Below are 22,928 nucleotides of genomic sequence, written 5' to 3' on the forward strand. Positions count from 1 at the left end.
AAATGGAAGTGACAGGCATTTACAGAACATTTCACCCAACCATGACAGAATATACATTCTTCTCATCAGCACATGAATCATTATCCAGGATAGTCCACATGTTAGGCTACAAATCAAGTCTCAACACATTTGAAAATACTGAAATCATATCAAGTATTTTTTCAGACCACAATGGAACTAAACTAGAAATCAATAACAAGTGAAACTTTGGAAACTATACAAATACATGGAAATTAAACAACATGCTCCTGAAAAACTGATGGATCAAAGAAGAAATAAAGCAGGAAATCAAAAAAGCCCTTGAAACAAATGAAAATACAAGCACAACATAGCAAAACCTATGCAAAAGCTCTACTAAGAGGGAAGATTATTGCAATAAGTAGTTATATTTTTAAAAAGGTTAAAGATCTCACCCCAAAACCCTAACATTATCATCAAGGAAGAGCAAGAACAGTACAAATCCAAAATTACTAGATTGAAAGAAATAAAAAATATAGGAGCAGAACTAAATAAAATAGAGACCAAGAAAATGATACAAAAGATCTATGAAAGAAAGAGTTGGTTTTTTAAGAAGATAAACAAAATTGACAAACCAGTAGCTAGAATAACTAAGAAGAGAGAAGACCCAAATAGCAAATGTCAAAAATGAAAAAGGAGGCTTCTGGTCGAGATGGTGGAGTAGATGGTTCCTAGCATCACTCTCTCCCACAAATCAACCATTTTGCAACTATTAAAAAGCAACAACAGGAGGCCCCTGATCTGCACTGGAACAGGCAGAAGCCACGTGCCATGGGACTCCCAGCCCAGGCTGGTGCCTGCTGCCCAGAAAGACCTGAGAACTGCCGGGCCCAAATGCCCTGAGTCAGCCATTCTGGAATATGCAGGCACTATGGGACCTCCAGCCCAGGTCAGTCCCTGCTGTTTAGAGAGGCCTGAGAGCCACCAGACCCATAAGTCCTGAGTCAGCCATGCTGGAAAAGGCAGGTGCCACGGGACACCCAGCCCAAGCCAGTGCTTGCTGCCTAGTGAGGCCTGAGAGTCACCAGACCCATACATCCCAAGTCCACCACACTGGAAAAGGTAGGCGCCACAAGACCCCCAGCCCAGGCCAGGGCCCACTGCTCAGAGAGGCCAGAGAGCTGCCAGAACCACACACCCCAAGTCAGCCACGTCAGAAAAAGTAGGTGCTGTGGGACCTCCTGCCCTGGTTAGTCCCCACTGCTCAGAGAGGCCCAAGAGCTGCTGGGCCCATATACCCAGAGTCAGCCATGCTGGAAAAGGCAGGCACATTGGGACCCCCAGCCCAGGCAAGTGCCTGCCATCCAAAGAGGCTTGAGAGCCACTGGGTGTGCATGCCCAGAGTCACCTGCGCCAGAACAGGCAGGCACATTGGGACCCCCAGCCCAGGTCTGTCCCTGCTGCTCAGAGAGGCCCAAGAACTGCCAGACCCACATGCCCTGAGCTAGCAGTTCCAGAACAGGCAGGTGCTGTGGGACCCCTAGCCCAGGCTAGTTCTCACTGCCCAGAATTGGCAGTCCCTTCAGGATCCAGGCCAAACATCAGAGTGGAACGAGTAGACTGTAATATCCCATGCCACAATGACTAAACATCAAAGGAAAGATACCAGAAATATGAAAAATCAAGGAAGTACATCACAACCAAAGGAAAATAATAACTCTCAACCTCTAGATCCTATAGAACAGGAAGTCCTTAAAATGACTGACCAGGAATTTAGAACAACAATTCTAAAGAAACTAAATGACATACAAGAAAACTCAGTTAGACAACACAATGAAATGAGAAAAAATATACAGGATCTGAAAGAAGAAATGTACAAAGAAATCCGTGCCCTGAAAAAGAATGTAGCAGAGCTTGTGGAGCTGAAAGATTCATTCAATGAAATAAAAAAAACACCACGCAGAGTCTAAACAGCAGGCTAGAACAAGCAGAAGAGAGAATTTCTGACCTTGAAGACAGGCTGTTTGAATTAACACAGGCAGACCAGAAAAAAGAATTTAAAAAATTGAAGAAAATCTAAGAGAGATAACAGACAACCTTAAGTGCTCAAATATCCAAATCATGGGTATTCCAGAAGGGGAGGAAAAAAGAAATGGCATTGAAAAGATATTTGACAAAATAATGGCAGAAAACTTCCCAGGTATAGGGAAAGTCACAGATCTTCAGATTCAGGAGGCCCAAAGATCCCCAAACATATTCAACCCAAAAAGGTCCTCTCCAAGACATGTTATAGTCAAACTGGCAAAACTCAAAGACAAGGAGAGAATCTTAAAAGCTGCAAGAGAGAAGGGCAAGTCACCTATAAGGGAGCCCCAATCAGATTAACATCTGATTAGGGTTTCATCAGAAACTCTAAAAGCCAGAAAAGAATGGGATGATATATTCAAAATACTAAAGGACAAAAATTGCAGCCAAGAATACTTTATCCAGCAAGGCTATCCTTCTGAAATGAAGGACAAATAGTATATTTCTCAAACAAAAACTGCAGGAGTTCACTACCACACAACCAGCCTTACAAGAAATTCCAAAGGAAGTACTAGGTGTGATACCTGAAAAAAAACCACCACTGCCATGAATACTCAAGAAAGAACAAAACCTACCAGTAAAACAAAAATGCTAACAATAAAGAAAAAAATAGTTTATCTACCACCCCAAGAAACCTACAAATATAAAGACAAACAGAAAATGAGAGAAAGGAATAAAAGATACTTAAGACATCTAAACAAAAATCAATAAAATGCTAGGAATAAATTAACACCTTTCAATAATAACTCTAAATGTAAAGGGATTAAATTCCCCACTCAAAAGACACAGACTGACTGACTGGATTATAAAGATGGACCCAACAATATTCTGCCTTGAAGAGACTTACCTCATCTGTAAAGACACAAACAGACTAAGAGTGAAAGGATGGAAAAAGATATACCATGCAAATAGAAATGAAAATGAGTCTAGTAGCTATTCTTATATCAGATAAAATAGTCTTTAAAGCAAAAACCATAAAAAGAGATAAAGAATGCCACTATATAATGACAAAAGGATCTATCCATTAAGAAGACATAACAATCATAAATACATATGGACCCAATGTGAGAGCAGCCAGATTTATTATATGTGCTGCCGAAGCGAGCACAGAGCAGCCAGATTTATAAAGCAAACACTAATAGATCTAAATGAGAGAGACACAAACATCATAACAGTGGGAACCTAAACACCACACTCTCAATATTGGACAGATCATCTAGGCAAAAAATCAGTAGAGAAACACAAGATCTAAACAACACTTTAGACCAATTGGACTTGGCAGATATCTACAGAACATTCCATCTAACAACCTCAGAATATTCACTCTTCACTCAGCTCATGGAACATTCTCCAGGATAGACCACATATTAGGTCACAAAGCAAGTCTCAACAAATTTAATAAAAATTGGAATTATTCCATGTATTTTTTCAGATCACAATGGATTAAAATTAGAAATCAATAACAAAGAAATCTTGGAAACTATACAAACAAATGGAAATTAAACAACATTCTACTTAATGACATTTGGGACCAAGAAGAAATTAAACAGGAAAGCAAAAAATGCCTTGAAACTAATGAAAATAATGACACATCATACCAAAACCTATGGGATACTGCAAAAGCAGTACTAAGGGGGAAATTTATTACATTAAATGCTTACTTCAGAAGAATAGAAAAATGGCAAATAAACAACCTAACACTTCACCTTAAAGATCTAGAAAATCAAGAACAATCCAAACCCAAAGTTAGTAGATGGAAAGAAATAATTAAGGTCAGAGCAGAACTAATTGAAATAGAAACCCCAAAAATGATACAAAAGATCAATGAAACAAAAAGTTGGTTTTTCGAAAAGATAAATACAATTGACAAACCTTTAGCAAGGCTAACTAAGAAAAGAAGAGAGAAGACCCAAATAACAAAAATTAGAAATGAAAAAGGTGACATTACAACTGATACCTCAGAAATACAAGGAATCATTAGAGACTACTATAAACAACTATATGCCAACTAATTTGAAAATCTGGAATAAATGGATAAATTTCTGGACACACACAAACTACCAAAACTGACCCAAGAAGATATAGAAAATCTGAACAGACCAATGACAAGAGACAAGACTGAAGCTGTTATCAGAAGGCTCCCAGCAAAGAAAAGCCCAGGACCAGAAGGGTTCACTGCAGAGTTCTACCAAACCTTCAAAGAGGAACTGATACCAATTCTCTACAAACTGTTCCAAAAGATTGAAACAGAGGTCATTCTCCCAAACTCATTCTATGAGGCAAGCATCACCCTGATACCAAAACCAGACAAAGATACAGCAAAAGGAGAAAACCACAGGCCAATATTCTTGATGAATATAGATGCAAAAAATCCTCAATAAAATACTAGCTAACAGAATACAGCAACACATACACAAAATTATACACCATGATCAAGTGGGATTCATCCCAGGGATACAAGGTTGGTTTAACACATGCAAATCAATAAATGTGATACATCACATCAGTAAAAGCAAAGACAAAAACCATATGATCATCTCTATAGATGCTGAGAAAGCATTTGACAAAATTCAAAAAGCATTGACATTCGCTCATGATAAAGACTCTCTACAAGTTAGTTATAGGCCAAAAGTATCTAAACACAATTAAAGCCATATATGATAAGCCCACTGCCAATATCATCCTGAATGGGGAAAAGCTGAAAGCTTTTCCCTTAAGAACAGGAACTGGACAAGGATGCCCACTCTCACCACTCCTATTGAACATAGTGTGAGAAGTACTGGCCAGAGCAATCAGAGGGGAGAAGGTAATAAAGGGCATCCAGATTGGAAAACATGAAGCCATAATGTTCCCGTTTGTGGATATGACCCTATATACTGAACAGCCTAAAGCCTCTACAAAAAAAATTCTTAGAAATGAAAAATGAGCTGGATTAGCTATTCTTATATCAGATAAAATAGACTTTAAAGAAAAAACCATAAAAAGAGATAAAGAAAAAATTCTTAGAGTTGATAAATGATTCCAGCAAAGTTGCAGGGTACAAAATCAACACACAAAAATCAGTAGCATTTCTATTCTCCAATAGTGAACATGCAGAAAAAGAATCAAGAAAGCTATCCCATTTACAATAGCCACCAAAATTAAAATACTTAGGAATAAAGTTAACCAAGGATGTAAAAAATCTCTACAAAGAGAAGTACAAACTACTGTTGAGAGAAATTAAAGAGGACACAAGAAGATTGGAAGAATTGACATTGTAAAAATGTCCATATCACCCAAAGTGATCTACAGATTCAATGCAATCCCCATCAAAATTCCAATATTTTTCTCAGAAATGGAAAAAACTATCCAGACATTTATATGGGATAACAAAAGACCATGCATACCCAAAGCAATCCTGAGCAAAAAAAAAAAAAAAAATTAAAAATAAAAATAAAAAATAAAGCTGGAGGCATAACACTATCTGACTTTAAACTATATTACAAAGTTATAATAACCAAAACAGCATGGTACTGACATAAAAGCAGACACACAGATCAACAGAATAGAATAGAGAACTCAGAAATCAACCCACATACCTACAGCCATCTGATCTTTGACAAAAGCACTAAGTCTACACACTGGGGAAGAGACTGCCTCTTCAGCAAATGGTGCTAGGAAAACTAGATATTCATATATAGGAGAATGAAACTAGACCCATACCAGTCACCATATACAAAAATCAACTTAAAGTGGATTAAAGAATTAAATATACACCCGGAAACAATAAAACTCCTTAAAGAAAACATAGGGGAAACACTCCAGGAAGTAGGAGTGGGTACAGACTTCATGAATATGAACCCAAAAGCACACACAACTAAAGGAAAAATAAACAAATGGGATTATATCAAACTAAAAAGCTTCTGAACAGCAAAAGAAACAATCAACAGAGTGAAAAGACAACCAACAGAGTGGGGGAAAATATTTGCAAAATATACATCTGACAAAAGATTAATATCCAGAATATAAAAGGAACACAAATAACTTTACAGCAAAAAAACAAATAACCCGATTAAAAAATGGGCAGAGGAGCTTAATAGGCATTTCTCAAAGGAAGATATACAAATGGCCAACAGACACATGAAAAAGTGCTCAACATCACTCAGCATCTGGGAAATGCAAATCAAAACTACTTTGAGATACCATCTCACTCCAGTCAGGATGGCTAATATCCAAAAGACAGAATAATAAGTGCTGGAGAGACTGTGGAGATAAAGGAACTCTCATATACTGTTGGTGGGAAAATGGTGCAGCCTTTATGGAAAATGATATGGAGGTTCCTCAAACAATTAGATAGATCTACTATGTGACCCAGCTATTCCACTGCTGGGAATATACCCAGAGGAATGGAAATCATCATGCTGAAGGGACACCTGTACTCCAATGTTGCAGCACTATTTACAATAGCCAAGAGCTGGAACCAGCCTAAATGTCTATCATCAGATGAATGGATAAGGAAACTGTGGTATATCTACACAATGGAATTCTACTCTGCTATAAAAAAGAATGAAATACTACCATTCACAACAACATGGATGGACTTAGAGATAATAGTGAAACAAGTCAGGCACAGAAAGAGAAATACCACATGTTCTCACTTATTTGTGGGAGTTAAAAGTAAATAAATAAATAAACACAAACAAATAAAGGGTGTGTGGGGGAAGAAGACACAACAATCACAATTCCTTGAACTTGTTAAGACAAGCAAACAGATATCATGTGGGTGGGGAGAGGGGAGAGAGGGAGGAGGGAAAGAAAAATGATAAAGGGTCACAAAAATCAGCTACAATGTATATTGAGAAGTTAAAATTTAAAAAGGTAAAAAGAAAAAAATGAAAAAGGAGACATTATAACTGACTCTACAAAAATACAAAGCATCATTAGAGACTATTATGAACAACTATATGCCAAAAAATTTGAAAATCTAGAGGAAATAGATAAATTTCTGGGCACATACAACCTACCAAGACTGAACCAAGAAGAAATAAAAAATCTGAACAGACCAGTAATGAGCAATGAGAATGAATCGGTAATCAATAGTCTCCTAACAAAGAAAAGCCAAGGACCGGATGATTTCACAGATGAATTCTACCAAACTTTTAAAGAAGATTTAATACCAATTCTTCTCAAACTATACCAAAATATCAAAGAGGGTATTCTCCCAAAATCATTCTATAAAGACCACATCATCCTGACACCAAAACCAGACAAAGACACAACCAGAAAAGAAAACTACAGGCCAATATCACTCATGAACTTAGATGCAAAAATTCTCAACAAAGTACTAGCAAACAGAATCCAACAGCACATCAAAAACAGTACACACCATGGGCCGAGCCCGTGGCGCACTCGGGAGAGTGTAGCGCTGGGAGCGCGGCGACGCTCCCGCCGTGGGTTCGGATCCTATATAGGAATGGCCGGTGCACTCACTGCCTGAGTACCGGTCACGAAAAAGACAAAAAAAAAAAAAAAAAAAAAAAAAAAAACAGTACACACCATGATTAAGTGGGATTCATCCCAGGGATGGAAGATGGCTCAGTGTATGCAAATCAATAAATGTAATACACCATATCAACAAAATGAAAGACAACAACCACATGATCATCTCAAGAGATGCTGAAAAAGTGTTTGATAAAATTCAACATCCCTTCATGATTAAAAACTTTCAACAAATTAGTTGTAAAAGGAAAGTATCTCAACATATTAAAAGCCATATATGACAAACTCACAGATAACATCATCCTCAATGGGGTAAAGTTGAAAGCTTTTCCCCTAAGAACATTAACAAGACAAGGATGCCCACTCTGACCACTCTGATGTAACATAGTACCAGAAGCTCTAGCTAGAGCTGTTAGGCAAGAGAGAGGAATAAAGGGCATCCAAACTGGAAAAGACAAAGTCAAATTGTCCCTGTTTGCAGATGATGTGATCTTATATTTAGAAAAACCTAAAGACTCCACCAAAATACTCTTAGACCTGATAAACAAATTCAGTAAAGTTGCAGGATAAAAAAATCAATATAAAAAGTCAGTAGCATTTTTATATACCAACAACAAACTAGCAGAAAAAGAAATCAAGACAGCAATCCCATTTACAATAGCTGCCAAAAAAATAAAGTGCATAGAAATAAATCTAACCAAGGAGGTGAAAGATCTGTACAATGAAAATGACAAAATACTGATGAAGGAAATTACACAGGACCCACAAAAAATGGAAAGATAATCCATGCTCATGGATTGGTAGAATTAATGTTGTGAAAAATTTCATACAACCCAAAGAAATTTACAGATTCAAAACAATCCCTATCAAAATACCAATAACATTCTTCACAGCAATAAAAAAAAAAAAAGCCATCCTAGCATTCATATGGAACAACAAAAGACCTTGAATAGCCAAAGCAATCCTGAGCAAAAAGAGTAATGCTGGAGGCATTATATTACCTGACTTCAAATTATACTACAAAGCTAAGGTAACCAAAACAGCATGGTACTGGCATAAAAACAGACACATGAAGCAATGGAACAGAATAGAAAACCCAGAAATAAACCCATGTACTTACAGCCAACTGACCTTTGACAAAGGCACTAAAAACATACATTGGAGAAAAGACAGCCTCTTCAATAAATGGTGCTGGGAAAATTGGATATCCATGTGTAGAAGCATGAAACTAGACCCCCATCTCTCACTGTATACAAAAACCAACCCAAAGTGGAATAAAGATGTAAAGGTAAGACCTGAAACTATAAAACTTCTAGAACAAAATACAAGGGAAATGCTCCAGGATGTAGGACTTGGCAAAGTCTTTATGAATAAGACCTCAAAAGTACAGGCAACAGGAGCAAAAATCAACAAATGGGATTATATCAAACTAAAAAGTTTCTGTACGAAGAGTCAACCTACAGAATGGGAGAAAATATCTGTAAACTAAGCATCCAAATATACAAGGATTAATATCCAGAATATACAGGGAATTCAAACAACTTAATAGTAAAAAAAAAAAAAAAAAGATGACCCAATTAAAAATTGGGCAAGGGAGCTGAATAGACAATTTTGAAAGAAGACATAGAAAGGGCTGGAAGGTACACGAAAAAATGCTAAACATCACTAATCATCTGGGAAGTACAAATTGAAGCCACATTAAGATATCATCTCACCCCAGTTAGATTGGCTATTATCAGAAAGACAAAGTAACAAATGCTGCTGAAGATGCAGAAAAAGGGGAACACATGCATTGTTGATGGGATTGTAAATTAGTAAAGAAATTATGGAAAACAGGATGAAGCTTTCTCAAACAACTACAGATAGAACTACCAGCAAGAAATCCTACTACTGGGTATATATACTCAGAGGAATGGAAAGCATCATGTCAAAGAGATACCTCCACTCCATGTTTATCACAACTCTGTTCACAATAGCCAAGATACGGAACCAGCCTAAATGTCCTTCAACAGATGACTGGATAAAGAAAATGTGGTACATATACACAATGGAATACTACTCAGCCATAAAAAAGAATGAAATTCTGCCATTCACAGCAACATGGATGAGCTTGGAGATAATTATGTTAAGTGAAACAAGCCAGGCACAGAAAGAGAAATATCATATGTTCTTACTCGTATGTGGAAGGTAAAAAAGAGAACAAAATTAAGCTAAAAAACAAATAAATAATAATGATAATAAGTTGAACTGTTCAAGAGAGAACTGGTTACCAGAGGCAGGAAAGGGGAGGAGGGAGGAGGTATAGAAAGAATCTGGTCAATGGACACAAAATTATAGCTAGATATGAAAAATAAGTCTATTGGTGTACAGTCGATCCATTGTTATAACTAACAATGATTTACTGCATGTTACCAAACAAGTAGAAGAGAGCTCAAACGTGCACATCACAAAGAAATGATTAAGTTTTGCAGTGATGACTATGGTAATTACTCTGAATAGATCATCACAGACTGTACACATGTACATGTACATATCGTTGTTCCCCATAAACATGTGCAATCAATATGTCTCAATAAAAAATTTTAAAAATATAGCCAATGAATACATGTAAAATATTCTACCTCAATAGTCATGAAGGAAATGCAATTAAAACCACAATGTAGTACTACACATCCACCATAATGACCGGAATGAAAAGGCAGAAAACACCAGCATTGGTGAGGATGTGGAGAAAGTGCAACTCTCATGTACTGCTGGTGAGATGCAAAGTGATTCTACTAAAGCTGAATATGTGTGTACCAGATGACCCAGCAATTCTATTGTTAGTAAATGCCCAACAGAAATGGGTACAGATGTTTATGTAAAGACATGTATATTCATAACAGCATTATTTATCAGAGCAAAGGATTGAAAATTCTCCAGTGCTTGTCAACAGCAGAATGGTTAAAGTGTAGTATGTTGACACATGGGAATATTACACTGCATTAATAATAAGCAGCCCATAATTACACACAATAGAAAAGAATCTCACAAAGAAAATGTTGAATGAAAGAAGCCAGGCACAAAAGATGACTATTGTGTGATTTTACTTATTCCAAACAAGTAAAATTGGCTCGTGATTGAAAGTAAAAATCAGCTGGAGACAGAGAAAGTGGAAAAACCATCCCTGTCTGTTATCTCTGATAACTATCATCTGGTGATAGACATAAAGCCAGGGGCAAAGCTGACAGTAAATATTTCTCCCAAGGTCATGCGGCAGATGCTAAGTATTATAATGATCCCCTTCTTCAAGTTACTACCACTTTTTCACCAACACCACTGCAGTCCTGCTTGCTGTCCCTTCTTCCCTAGCTTCTCAGAATTATTCAACCCAAGCCCTTTCTTTGCTCCTCCTCTTACCAAGATGCAGCCCACAGTTCCTGAGGTGCACCTCCTTGCTGTGGCAAGCCAAGAAGCCTAAATTTGTTGGACTGACTGATGTTTTGTCCTTGGTGGTATTTGGCTGTTGGCTTTAATATATCAACAACAGGCAGAAATAATCCATGGGGTTAGAAGCCAGGACACTAGTTAACACTGGAGGGGTGAGGAACCAGGAGGTGGCCAGAGAGCGGCATTTGTAGTGTTGCTAGTATTGTACTTGTAGAACTGACTGATGGTTATACAGGTGTGCTCATTTGAGAATGTTAATTGAGCTGAACACTTACTATTTGGGCACTTTTCTCCATTGACGTTCTACTTTAATAAAAAGTTTATCAAAATGATAATAATATTTCTAGACTGTGGTTGACTGTGGGTAACTGACACCATGGAAAGTGAAACCTCAGATAAGGGGGGACTACTGTAAATGCAAAATTCTAAACAAAATTTAGCAAATTGGATTCAAAACTATATTAAAAGGATAAAACACCATTAAAAAATCTATCTTTACCACTTAGTTATCTTTCGGGATTCAACATTCTCTTTCAGGATCTTTAGAGTCCTTATTTTCATGCTTGCCAGCTCAATGACATTTTAAAAAATTGTTAAAAGCCCCCAAATATTCAGCATTTTATTTCAGTAGAAATTATTTAGGGCATCTAACCTTCTAAACTGCTCATAATTGACCATTACTCCTTGTTTAAATAATTTTCCTATTTTCATGTTTATTTTTGCTACATATTAGCTCACCTATTTTTTTTTTTTTAAAAACCCTGCTATTATTTTCCTTGGGAACAAATTAAATTTATGAAGTAATATGTGGGTAATCAACATCTTTAAAATATTGAATCTACCTATGCACAGGTAGGGTATGTTTTTCATTTATCATTTCTACTTTTTTATGTCCCATAGTAGAAATAATACTTCACATTTACTTTAAGATTTACTCCCAGGTATTCTTTTGCATGCTGTTATTTAAAATGGTTCTGTTAATCCATTATATTTTGTTCGTTGTATATACAGAATTCTAATGTTATATGTAATAGTTTTCTTAATTAGTTTGTTTTTTAGTTGTGCAATTACACTATCAAAAAGTAACTATATTTTTAATCCTCTTTCTAAATTTTTAAATATCAAATTGCATTTTCAAATCTAATCACATTGGCTAGTATTTCCAGGAAAACTTTAAATAAAAATGGCAACTGTGGACACCCCATCCTGTTTCTGAGCAAAAATTTCATTATTAAATATTTTAATAGGATTTAGTTTAATATCACGTATATTGATACGTATTGCATGTGAGTTTGTGTGTTTAACTTAGGGCACTGTGATCAAAGAATACGTATTGGAAACCATTCTGATTTACTGTGAAAAAATATCAATGTCTGCAGCACCAGCAGCACCAGCTACAAGAGCAATGCCATCACAGTGCTAATCTCAAGTGAAACAGGTGCTGATCCAGCCTCATTAGCTGTTTTTATCTTCCTTTAAGGCCACCATTGTTTAATAATTTGAGTTTCAGACAAAGAGTACCTTTTCAGTATTGAAAATTTTTATTTGTAGAAAAATACTTAAGTCCTTCTAGATAGGGTTTCCACTATAGGAGAAACAATGACTAAGGAGCAGTGGGGCAACAAAACTATCTTCTAGAGTATACACAACATAATGCCCACATTATGTAGGATATAATCCAAACTAGTAGATGTATGAATAAGCAGGAAAATGTGAGCTGTGCTAATAAACAGAGGCCAACTTCAAGGTGAAACTTCAAATGTTAGTATTATCAGATAAAGATTTAAAGTAGCTATTAAAACTAAGCTCAATACTTAAAGGAAAGGAAAATGCTCATAATGAATGAAAAAATAAAATCTCAGCAGAGAAACAGAAAATACAAAAACGTGAGACCCATCTATATGCTCTCTACAGGAAACATAATGGGTGCCTAATAATAGAGCCTAAAAATACCTGAAGCAAAAATTGGCAGAACTAAAGGAAGAAGAAGGCGATTCTACAACCATGTTAGGAAATTTTAGTACCTGTACCACTGTCTCAGCAACTGATAGCACCAGACAAATAATCAGTAATATCACAGAGAATCTGATAAACACTATCAACCTCTTTGACCTATTTAATTTTTAAGGTATGTAAAGCAGAAATGAACAGAATTACAAAGGAAAACCCATTATAAGAGACATTTTTAACTCACCTCTCTTAGAATTGAAACATCAAAGAAATAATTAGTGAAGATTTAAACCACACAAAATGAAAAACACAAGTTCAAGTTTGACCTTAGTCTTTATGTAAAAGTTAGGAAATATAGGTTCTTCTCAAGCACACCAAGTATAGAAAATGGACTATTATTTTCTAAATCTGACACTATAACAAATGCTCAGAAACTGTAAAACAGAATGTTTGACTAACTGTTAGGTTTTGACCTCTCTGTTCTTACAAACAACCAATGGTGTGAGGTAAACATGGAACTCAGATCATCACCCATATTATCTGAAATAATTTGGTCATCTGAATTATACATATTCATATACTTGATTTTTTTTTTTTATTCTGCCTAGTTAGGTACACAGATCTAATATAAATCCTTGTTTACTATTAAAATCCTCATTTAGGGTTAAAATCTTCTTTTCAATGTAGAAGATAATAAGATAAATAAAACCTACAATTAAAACCTCAGTCCTCATAATTTAGTGAAATCAAATGGCAGAAATAGAAATAAGTGGGAGGATTTAGAAAATGATAGACTACAAAGCAGTATAGGAATTAGGTCTGAAAGTCAGATGTACATAGTGACATTCTCACACTTGCTCCTCAACTCTTAAAACTGGCCAAATTTCCTATATTATCTCTTCTGCCTCAGATATATCAACTATTTGTTATCCAGTTTTCAGTTGAGACAGTCTCTATGTAAGTACAGCTTACAAGATAGGAAAGCACATTGTTAGGAAGAAAGGAAGAACAGAAAGTTAGGGGCATAATGTAGGGATCTATCCGTGGTTTAAATAGGTAGTTAGAACCAGAAGCCATGTCATCTTACCATGTGGAATAGTGGTCTGGAAAGGGCGACTTGGGCTTTTCAGGTTCCACAAAGTCAAGCTACCATCTGAATGGCTGCACATGAATTGTTTGCCTTCATGATGCCAATCAATTGAATGAATAGCCTAATAAAATAACAATTAAAAATAAGTAAAGGGGGGGAAAAGTAGATATGTTATATAAAAGTAGGTATGTTATCATTCTGTATTCCAAAGGAGAAATATTCTGACATAAAAGTATTATATTAATAACTCCTAAGAAACAATGCAAATTTTCTGTCCCAGATCAAACTATCTTGGGTACCAACCCTCCACAGGCTAATAAAAGGCTACTAAAACTTCCTTTATGAGTTAAGTAAACTTCCCAATATCATTAGATCCCAGAACTTTTCATTATAAATCCTATGTCCTTCCCGTGTCCCATGAGGCTTCTTTGAAAAATTATTTACATAGAAGTAAAAGCAAAGTTATCAGAAGATAATTTCTGATAAGATAGAGGCCTATTTCCACTTAAAGTAGCCAATTTAAAAAATAATTTAAGTAAGTCCTACCACCTGAAGGCTTCCCATGTGCCAGACTACATGGTAAGCATTTTATATACATTATCTTATTTAATCCTATAACATAGGAATTATTTTTTTCATTTCACACATTGTGAAATAGGCCTGGAGTGAGTGAGATACCTATTCAAGACACACAACTCAAAGCCAATGTCTGTCTAAACACAAAATACATATCCTCAATCATTGCACTGCACTGCCTCAAGTACATGCTATTTAAATTGATTTAAAGCAATCACGGTTTAAAATTATTTTGTATTTTCAGGGTCACTCCACAGTTTTGAGTTAGATAAAATTCAAAAGTAATTATTTCATTTTTCCAAGCTGTTGTGTTCCCAGTACTAGCATGGCATCTTGCCATAAAGTAGGTACTCAATAAATACCTGTTGAATGAATAATTAATGTCACACACATTTCCACATCCTTGATATTCTTTCCAAATTAATAAAATATATAAGAACTTGGGCAATGTGCTAAGTACAGTGAGAGAAACTCTAGTAGACATAAAAGCAGAAGAGAAGTATATCTTTTTTTAAAAGAAACAAATAATGGAAAGAGAGGAAAGATTGATATAAACAAATACTAATCATACTTATTGTTTGGAACTTCTAATATACACACATACATATATGTAACTAAGTTATATATGTAACTGTTAAAAGTTCCAAACAATAAATATTATTATAATTACAGATAACTGATGACTAGAGTAATCATTAAACATATCATAAAAGAAATAAGATAAGAGCTATGCCCCAAAAGATAAGTAAGAAATGATTAAATAGAAAAAGCAATACGAAACCCTGTGTTTTCTCTCACCCTGGCCATCACTATTTGTGTTTTCTGCCACTCTGGCCATCATTACTAGGCAGAGAAGACTTCTTTTTTTGCCAGAGTCCAGCAGAGGCAGCTAGAGGGAGAACACTTTTCTTTGCTCTCTCCTCTGCTCATTTCTTCACCCTCTGTAGGTGGTTCAAGGGAATGTCACTTCTTGACTCCCCTATATGTTAACTTTGATGAGCTTCAGTCAATTTAAAGTTCTCTCAGACTGCTTTGCCACCAAAGGTGGAGGCAGAGAAAGCATCCCCAGCACCACACCTTCTTCCTGTCCCACTGCATTTCTATCTGCTGGAGAAGAGAGATATAAAAATACAAGCTACAACAAATCCAAACTAAGTAAGTACAGTAAAAGAAGTATAACTTTTGTACAGAAGAGTAGGAATGTAAAACCAACTTGTTATTGGAGATCATCATGTCAACTACTGCATTATTGAGGAGCTAGTATTTGAACTGACCTAATGGATAAATATTCAATTTCTATTTATTTGATTATACTCTACTCTTTTCTTAAAAAAAAGAGAAGACTTAAAGGGTTTACAGTAAAACAAAATATAATACAACTAATTCAAGGAGAATTTAGCACTAGCCAGTTTGGGTCATCTCAGTGGCTATGATTGAGTTTCATAAAAACAAAAAGGAAAAAGGAAACCGAAAAAACTGTGTAATAATCTGAAAAAAGGAAATTTAGCAGTTCCTTCAGGAATTAAAAGATTTTCCTCATGCCAAACTCTGAGGGATTTCGCTGTGAGAGATTAAGAAATGTCAATGTAATGAAGCAAAAATTTCACAGCTAATGTGGAAGTAAAATTCATATAGTTATTTCTGAAAATAATCTTGGATTTTCAAAACAAAACTCTCAGTTCATCAATGGCTATACATCAAAGGCTATACATCCAAATAGCATTACAGTGGCTAAAGAATTAATAGGATTTTGATATACAGAAGAGGAAAAAGGGGAGTTCATGATAAGGGATTAGCAGAAGCAAAGGCTTGAAGGTAAAAAATAAATGGCATGTTTAGGAGATAGTGAGTAATATGTCTGAAATGTGTGTAGTGTGTAGAAGGATACAGTGAATTAGACTAACGGGAAAAGATAGCATCAGGGCTTTAAAAATCATGCCAAGGAATATGGACTTTGTATTGTTGACAATTGGGAGCCATTCGAAGGTTCTGAGGTAGAGAATTACTTGATCTCTGTTTCAAAGTGATAATCTTGTTAGTGAAAGATATACTGAAAAGGTAAGCTATCAGAGGAAAGGATTTTAAAGGCTTTTATAGTCAAAAGATACCTTAACCTAGGATATTGAATATGGGAATGGGAAAAGAGAGGAAATAAATGAGACAATATAAAGACAAAATCAAGAAGGCTGCAAATGCTGAGTGTATATGGTATATGAAGAAGAAAGAGTCAAATATTACTCTGAGGGTTCTAAACCAAATTAACCAAATTAATAAATCTAATCAAAATTTAGATTAGATTTTAAAACTGAAAAAGAACAGAGAAGGAGGTTCAGGTCTGTAAATATAAATTCAGTGCAAATTGGATATTCATCTGGACTTACATAATTGATTGTTAGATAATTAAATCTTAGAGCTCAGGAGAGAGATAAAGGCTAGAAATGTTTGGATGTTAAATCGATTAGTACAAAGGTAATATTTGAAATGATAGGAGAGGACACAAACATAAATGTAAATAGGAGGAGAGAAGAAAAGAGAGTGAAGATATAATACCCTGAAGAGTATCTATTACTTAAAAGAAAGCCAAGGAAAGAATCAATGATGGAGAAAAGAGGCATGAAAAATGAGGTAGAAAGATACAAACAAGTGAAGAAACAATTTTAAGAAGTAGGGGCTTGAGGTAAAGCCCCAGGTTTAGTGAGGAATTTAAAGACTTTAAAGACTTTAAAGACTAATAAGGGGTCACTATGTATAGTAATGAGATCACTGTTGACTTATGAGAAACTATTTCTGATAAGTATTAAAGATGGTTTCTAGATATGACAGGCAAAGTGCTCAGAAAAGTTTGAAAAGTTTGGCAGTAAAATGAAGTACATGACTATCTCTATTAAAAAGACATATAATTATGTACTAAAGTAGATAAACAGAGGGTAGATTTATGTACATTTAAAAGTCAATGTTTAAAATAATTTCTAAGCATAGATTAGATATACTGTAGTACTCTACTGACTAACTTAGGCTATTGCCAACTCCTATTTTAAATTTCTTTGCAAAATTACTTTTAGTCATTTCTTAAGGTTGGAAACCTTCGTTCTATACTTTTTAAGGCTATAGGAAAACTAGCTAATTCAGCATTTTCCTTTGGGTTTCCTTTTGAGCTGGTTCACTCTAATTCCAGCTGGCTAAATATCCAGATCTTATCTAGCTGCCAGTTTTGAGAGAGGAAGCAATATCCATCCCCATTATTATCATTTGTGTACTTAACAAAAGGAAAATCCTAGCTTAGCTCCCTAGGAGCTTCTTTCCTTATGATTCAAAATATCCTGGAAGTTGATCATAAAGAACATAATTGTACGACATTACTTGTCAGATTGTTTTTCACGAGTCATGACAAAACTACCTAGCTGCTATATCATTTACTTCTGAACTCTTGACCACTTAGACAACTATCTTACATGTACCATGAAATCTCAGTTTGAGAGAACCACTAAGAAATGAATTGTGGAGTTTATGAAATAGGTGAAGGCTTATTTCTATAAGCACTTAAACTTCAAAAATGTAACTTTTATGAGGGGATAGGAGAGAACATGCAAAGTATCCTAGGATGACTACAGGTTCGTTTGGTGACATTTTTTATTCTTCCAATGATAAAAAGAGGAAGTGTTTTAAAAGAAATGTGTGTGTTTCTTCTTCTGTTTATTTTAATGCTTTCTTAAATTTTTTGGCACTCTTTCCATATAAGAGTGGATACAACTGGACAGATTTTTTAACCTATATTTTCTTTCTATCTCTTCCCACTCCCACCATTTTTCAAATTTAATTAATAGAATAAACAATTGCCTATATTTCTACAACTACCAGAGGTAATTCCCCTTTTCACCTTTTGCCCCCAGCTTCACTGTCTTCATATTAGCCTCTTCTGAAGGGGGAAATAATTAATGACCTGGAACCAGTCTCTAAACAACTGGGAGACTATTCTTTAATAAGTTCTTTGAAGTTTGTTCCTTCCCCTAAATAAAAACCTAATCAAGTCTCAGTTATGCACAACAAAACAAATTCAAGATCTTATTGTCACTTATTAAGTATTATTATTTACAAAATTTCTCTTTATTCTAAGAGGGCAAGAATTAGAAGATAAGGCCTTTCAAACTGATTTAAATTCTTTGCCCCAGAATGTGAATTTTCTAATGGAGATATGAATAGTGCCTTTAGAGACCTTAAGATCAATGAAGCAAGACATAATCATGGATCTCAGAGGACAGAAAAGAAGTTGAGACAAAGTTGGGGATACAGTTTTAGTGACAGGCGCCAAAGTACATAAGATGCCAAAAAAAGGGGCCCCCAAATGGGCAGTCAAGACAGAATTCCCAATCAGGAGAATAACCCAGAGTTGGAACTTGTGCAAATACCAACTCTGAATTGGTTGATGAATTGGGTCAGAACCAGGCAATTTCCCAATGATAAAAATACTGGTAAAATATAAAGCTTAAAAGTAGAAAACAGGCACAAAGTCACAATACTCTTTTCAAATGTTTCAGTAGAAATTACTTACCTCATCATAATAAAGTCTCAGTTCTGCTCTTTTAGATTTCAAGTCCCAGAATACTACAGTACCATTTTCATAACCTATTAGCAGCTGGAAAACATTAGAACAATCACTTTCTTAATTCGATCATTATTTTTTAACTTGCTTCAAATAAAGTTTAATGTTAGTTAATACAATAAAGCAAAACCATACCACATAACACAACCTTATTTAGAATACCGTTTTTCCTAGAACTTGAATATAGGTTTCCTACATTTTAAAAAATGGCTAATAAACTTTGCTTCAGTATAAACATTTGCCAATGGACTCTGCCTCATTGCAATGAAGAATTGAGGGAGCATGTAATTATATATGATATAAAAATAAGTGCAAAAATTGAAAGAAAAGAAAAATGGGACAGAATACAAAGATGAAAGAAAAGATGAAGTGTAATAAATTTACTAAACTATGTATATGTCATTCAGTCCTATGCACTTGAAAAATGAAAAATGGCTATAAATTTGGCTTCAAATTTCTCTATATCAAGTCCTTTTTTCTCTTTGACTGAAGTCAGTATTTTAAACTGATGGTATATGAACCCTCAGAAGTTCACAAAAGTACTCAGAGATATATTTACATCATTAAAAAGGTTGATATTTGTTTTTAGTCAATAAATAAGATAATTAACAAAATACATATTTTTCCTTTTAAAATGGACGAACTTGAGAACAGATGATTATGAGATGATGATCATCAAGACTCAGTCATTTAGCTAAATCCTCCAAGCCATGCTAAAGACTTACGCTGACATGTGATTCCAAGTTATTACTCATATCTTTTCTGTTTTTTTTTAACCAATGATAGGTTAAATTTAACAAAATATAACCTATCATAGGTTCAAAAAATAAAAGAGAGGAAGGATAAAGAGTCCAATTTAAAAATAATATTTCTGAGGGATTTGCTTTAAGATAATTTTCTTGAAATCCATTAGTAGTATTCCTCTGATGAAAATTCTTATATAGTGCATAAAAAGTTTCAATAACTTCAAAAAATCAGTGATTAAAAACAGGAAATATGGTGGTGGTGATAACCTACTCCTACATACCATCCTGAAACCTTATCAGCTACTTCAACATTTTATAACAAGCCACAAAAAATAACAAAAGTCAACCTGCTTGTAGCTTTAACAAGTACACAAAGATTTCACATATCAGGTCATTAAAGAAAGGTATACGAGGGTACTTCAAAAAGTTCATGAAAATATTTGTATTATCTTTTAATTCCATTTTCCATGAACTTTGTGATGTACTCTCATATTTGTTTTTGAAGCTATAACATATACTTAAATGTTTGGTTATTGAACCACACAAAATAAATTCTAAAATGATTTGACAAAAAAAATTGAGCTTTCTTACATACTACACTAAAATAAATTGCATATATGAATTGCTGAATAAAAAATGTCAAAATTAAATGTATATTTAAATATTTCTAATAATAAAATTTATATAGGCATATGTACTGTACACTAAGATATGTTTTAACTGCAAATCAATTCTTTTTATATATCAGAGAAAATAATGAAAAATAAAACCAATTTCTATTGAGTGTATGAGACCATGAGAAAGGAGAATTGTTAGTCTAAAAAGTTTGGAAAATATCACTTAAGCAAAAATATGAATAACATAACCTTTCCAAATTTGAGCCCCAAGGTCTAATAAAATCATATTCTAAAACACTATATTATATTTTTTCAAAGTAAATATCTGAAGATAAAAATTGCTTTGTTTATAAAACAAACACTCCAATAAATCATACAATATAAAATATTTAACCTTGAAGCATCATAAATTGTTAAGATAAGCACAAAAAATTATGATGCAGGAAATATGACATTAGAATCACTTAGAGAATTAGGAAAAGAAAAGCAGCCCCTGACATCCAGGAGACATCAGACAAGGCCACTCTGTGACCATGAGGGATCAAGAGAAAAACAAGACCACTCACCATTCATTACTGACCACACCAAAACATGAATATCACCCAAGCCACAAATAATATATATATATATATATATATATATGATTTTTAAAAATATCTCTCACAATAGAAAGTAAGTACACAAAGGCAAAGAAGTAGGATGACTTGTTAATTATTATATCATCAGGACCTGAAACAGTATCTGAAGAAAATAGGTATTTGGTAAATATCAAATTAATTATTAAATACCAAAGAATCAAAATCACAGATACTATATTCCAACCACAGTAAAATAAAATTAGAAGTCACTTACAAAAAGATTTCAAAAACTAAAAACATATCTTTAAATAATTAATGGGCAAAGAAGAAATCATAATGAAATGTATGAAACAGAACTAAACAAAAACACCGCATATTGAAACTTGTGGGACACACACGAATCTCAATCAAGAGGGAAACCTATAGTTTAAATTTATAAAATTTAAAAAAGAAGAAAAACTTAAAATGGTTTAATGATTAAGCATTTGATGTTAAAAAGTCAAGAAAGTAGAAAATAATGAGCCATCTTATTCAAAAGCAAAGGGTACCTTTCATTTATTCTAGTATACTTTTGTCTTTCAGGAATTTGAAATTTTTCCATATAATGATTTTCTTACCAATTTAATTATTTTGATTTTTTGTTACTATTTTATATAGGCTCTCTTTTCATTATCTTTTCTAAGAGAGTATTATTTCTATACTTGGATTTTAGTATGCACCTTCTAAATTCTTTTACAATTGTATTCATTTTAATGTTGATTTTTTTAGGCATTCCAGGTATATTATCATGTAATCTAACATAGAGACTATTTTACTAAATTTTTTCCAATTTTTACACCTCTAATTGTTTGTATTTGTCTAACTGCATTGCTAAAACATCCTATATTGGTAAAAAGTAGTGGAGAGGGTGAGCATCCCCGCCTTATTCCTGACATTAGTAGAAAGGACTCTAGTGTTTCCCCATTAAATAATATCCTGGATTCTGGAGACATAGATTGATAGATAGATATAGATTTGAAGAAGTATGATTGGTTCATACTTCATAAATTTATCAGGAATAGGTGTTTAATTTTTAAATAAATATTTTTATTGAAGTATAGAGAAAAGTACACAAATTATACATGTGTATTCAATGAATTATGATAAAGTAAACATACACATGAAACTACTACCCACTTTAGGAAATATAATAAAGACAAGAAATAGAAGAAAAACACAAGCCACTCAAAAGCCTATTTCATACCCTTACCTAGTCAGTATCTTCATTCTCTTTTGCAAAGGTGACTATCTTGACTTCTAACACTATAGGTTACTGTTATCTGTTTTTGAATTTATATAAGTAGAATTATTCAGTAAATATTCTTTTCTGTCTTGCTTTTATTTCTATTATATTTATTCAGTAGTTCATTCTATTTCATTACTGAAATAGTATTCCATTGTTTGGCTATGACACTACCACAATTAATTTACTCATTTTACAGTTGACATAAAAATGCTGCCATGAACAAACTTGTACATCTCTTTTGGTGAATATGTGTAGGTATTTCTGTCAGGTATGTACTGATCCATAGGGTATGAGTAGGTTTAATTTTAATAGATACTGCAAGGAGTTTTTCAAAGTGGTTGTACCAGTTTTCATTTCCACAAGCCATATGAGAGTTTCGATTCCTTCTCATCTTCTTTAACAGCTAATATTGTCAATAGCTATACAATGTTAAACAGCAGAGATACATAGTTAGGCATCTTTGTCTCATTTCTCATTGCAGGAGAAAACTTTTCTTAAATCACCACTAAAGAGGATATTTTCATAGCTCTGGGAAA

At 34.2% G+C, this 22,928-nt stretch overlaps 1 protein-coding gene across 2 annotated transcripts in view; it reads right to left on the reverse strand.

The window, feature by feature from the left end:
* Window positions 1-22,928, reverse strand: part of STXBP5L (syntaxin binding protein 5L) — a 354,645-nt gene that overhangs the window by 200,677 nt on the left and 131,040 nt on the right. For both annotated transcript variants that reach the window (XM_063092515.1, XM_063092508.1), the window contains exons 7-8: window positions 19,116-19,199; window positions 13,988-14,111 (exon numbers count right to left, since the gene is read on the reverse strand). In XM_063092515.1, the coding sequence (XP_062948585.1) occupies window positions 13,988-14,111; window positions 19,116-19,199 (208 nt within the window). The remainder of the gene's footprint in view (window positions 1-13,987; window positions 14,112-19,115; window positions 19,200-22,928) is intronic.

Source organism: Cynocephalus volans, chromosome 1, assembly GCF_027409185.1.
Source record: "Cynocephalus volans isolate mCynVol1 chromosome 1, mCynVol1.pri, whole genome shotgun sequence".
NCBI lineage: Eukaryota > Metazoa > Chordata > Mammalia > Dermoptera > Cynocephalidae > Cynocephalus > Cynocephalus volans.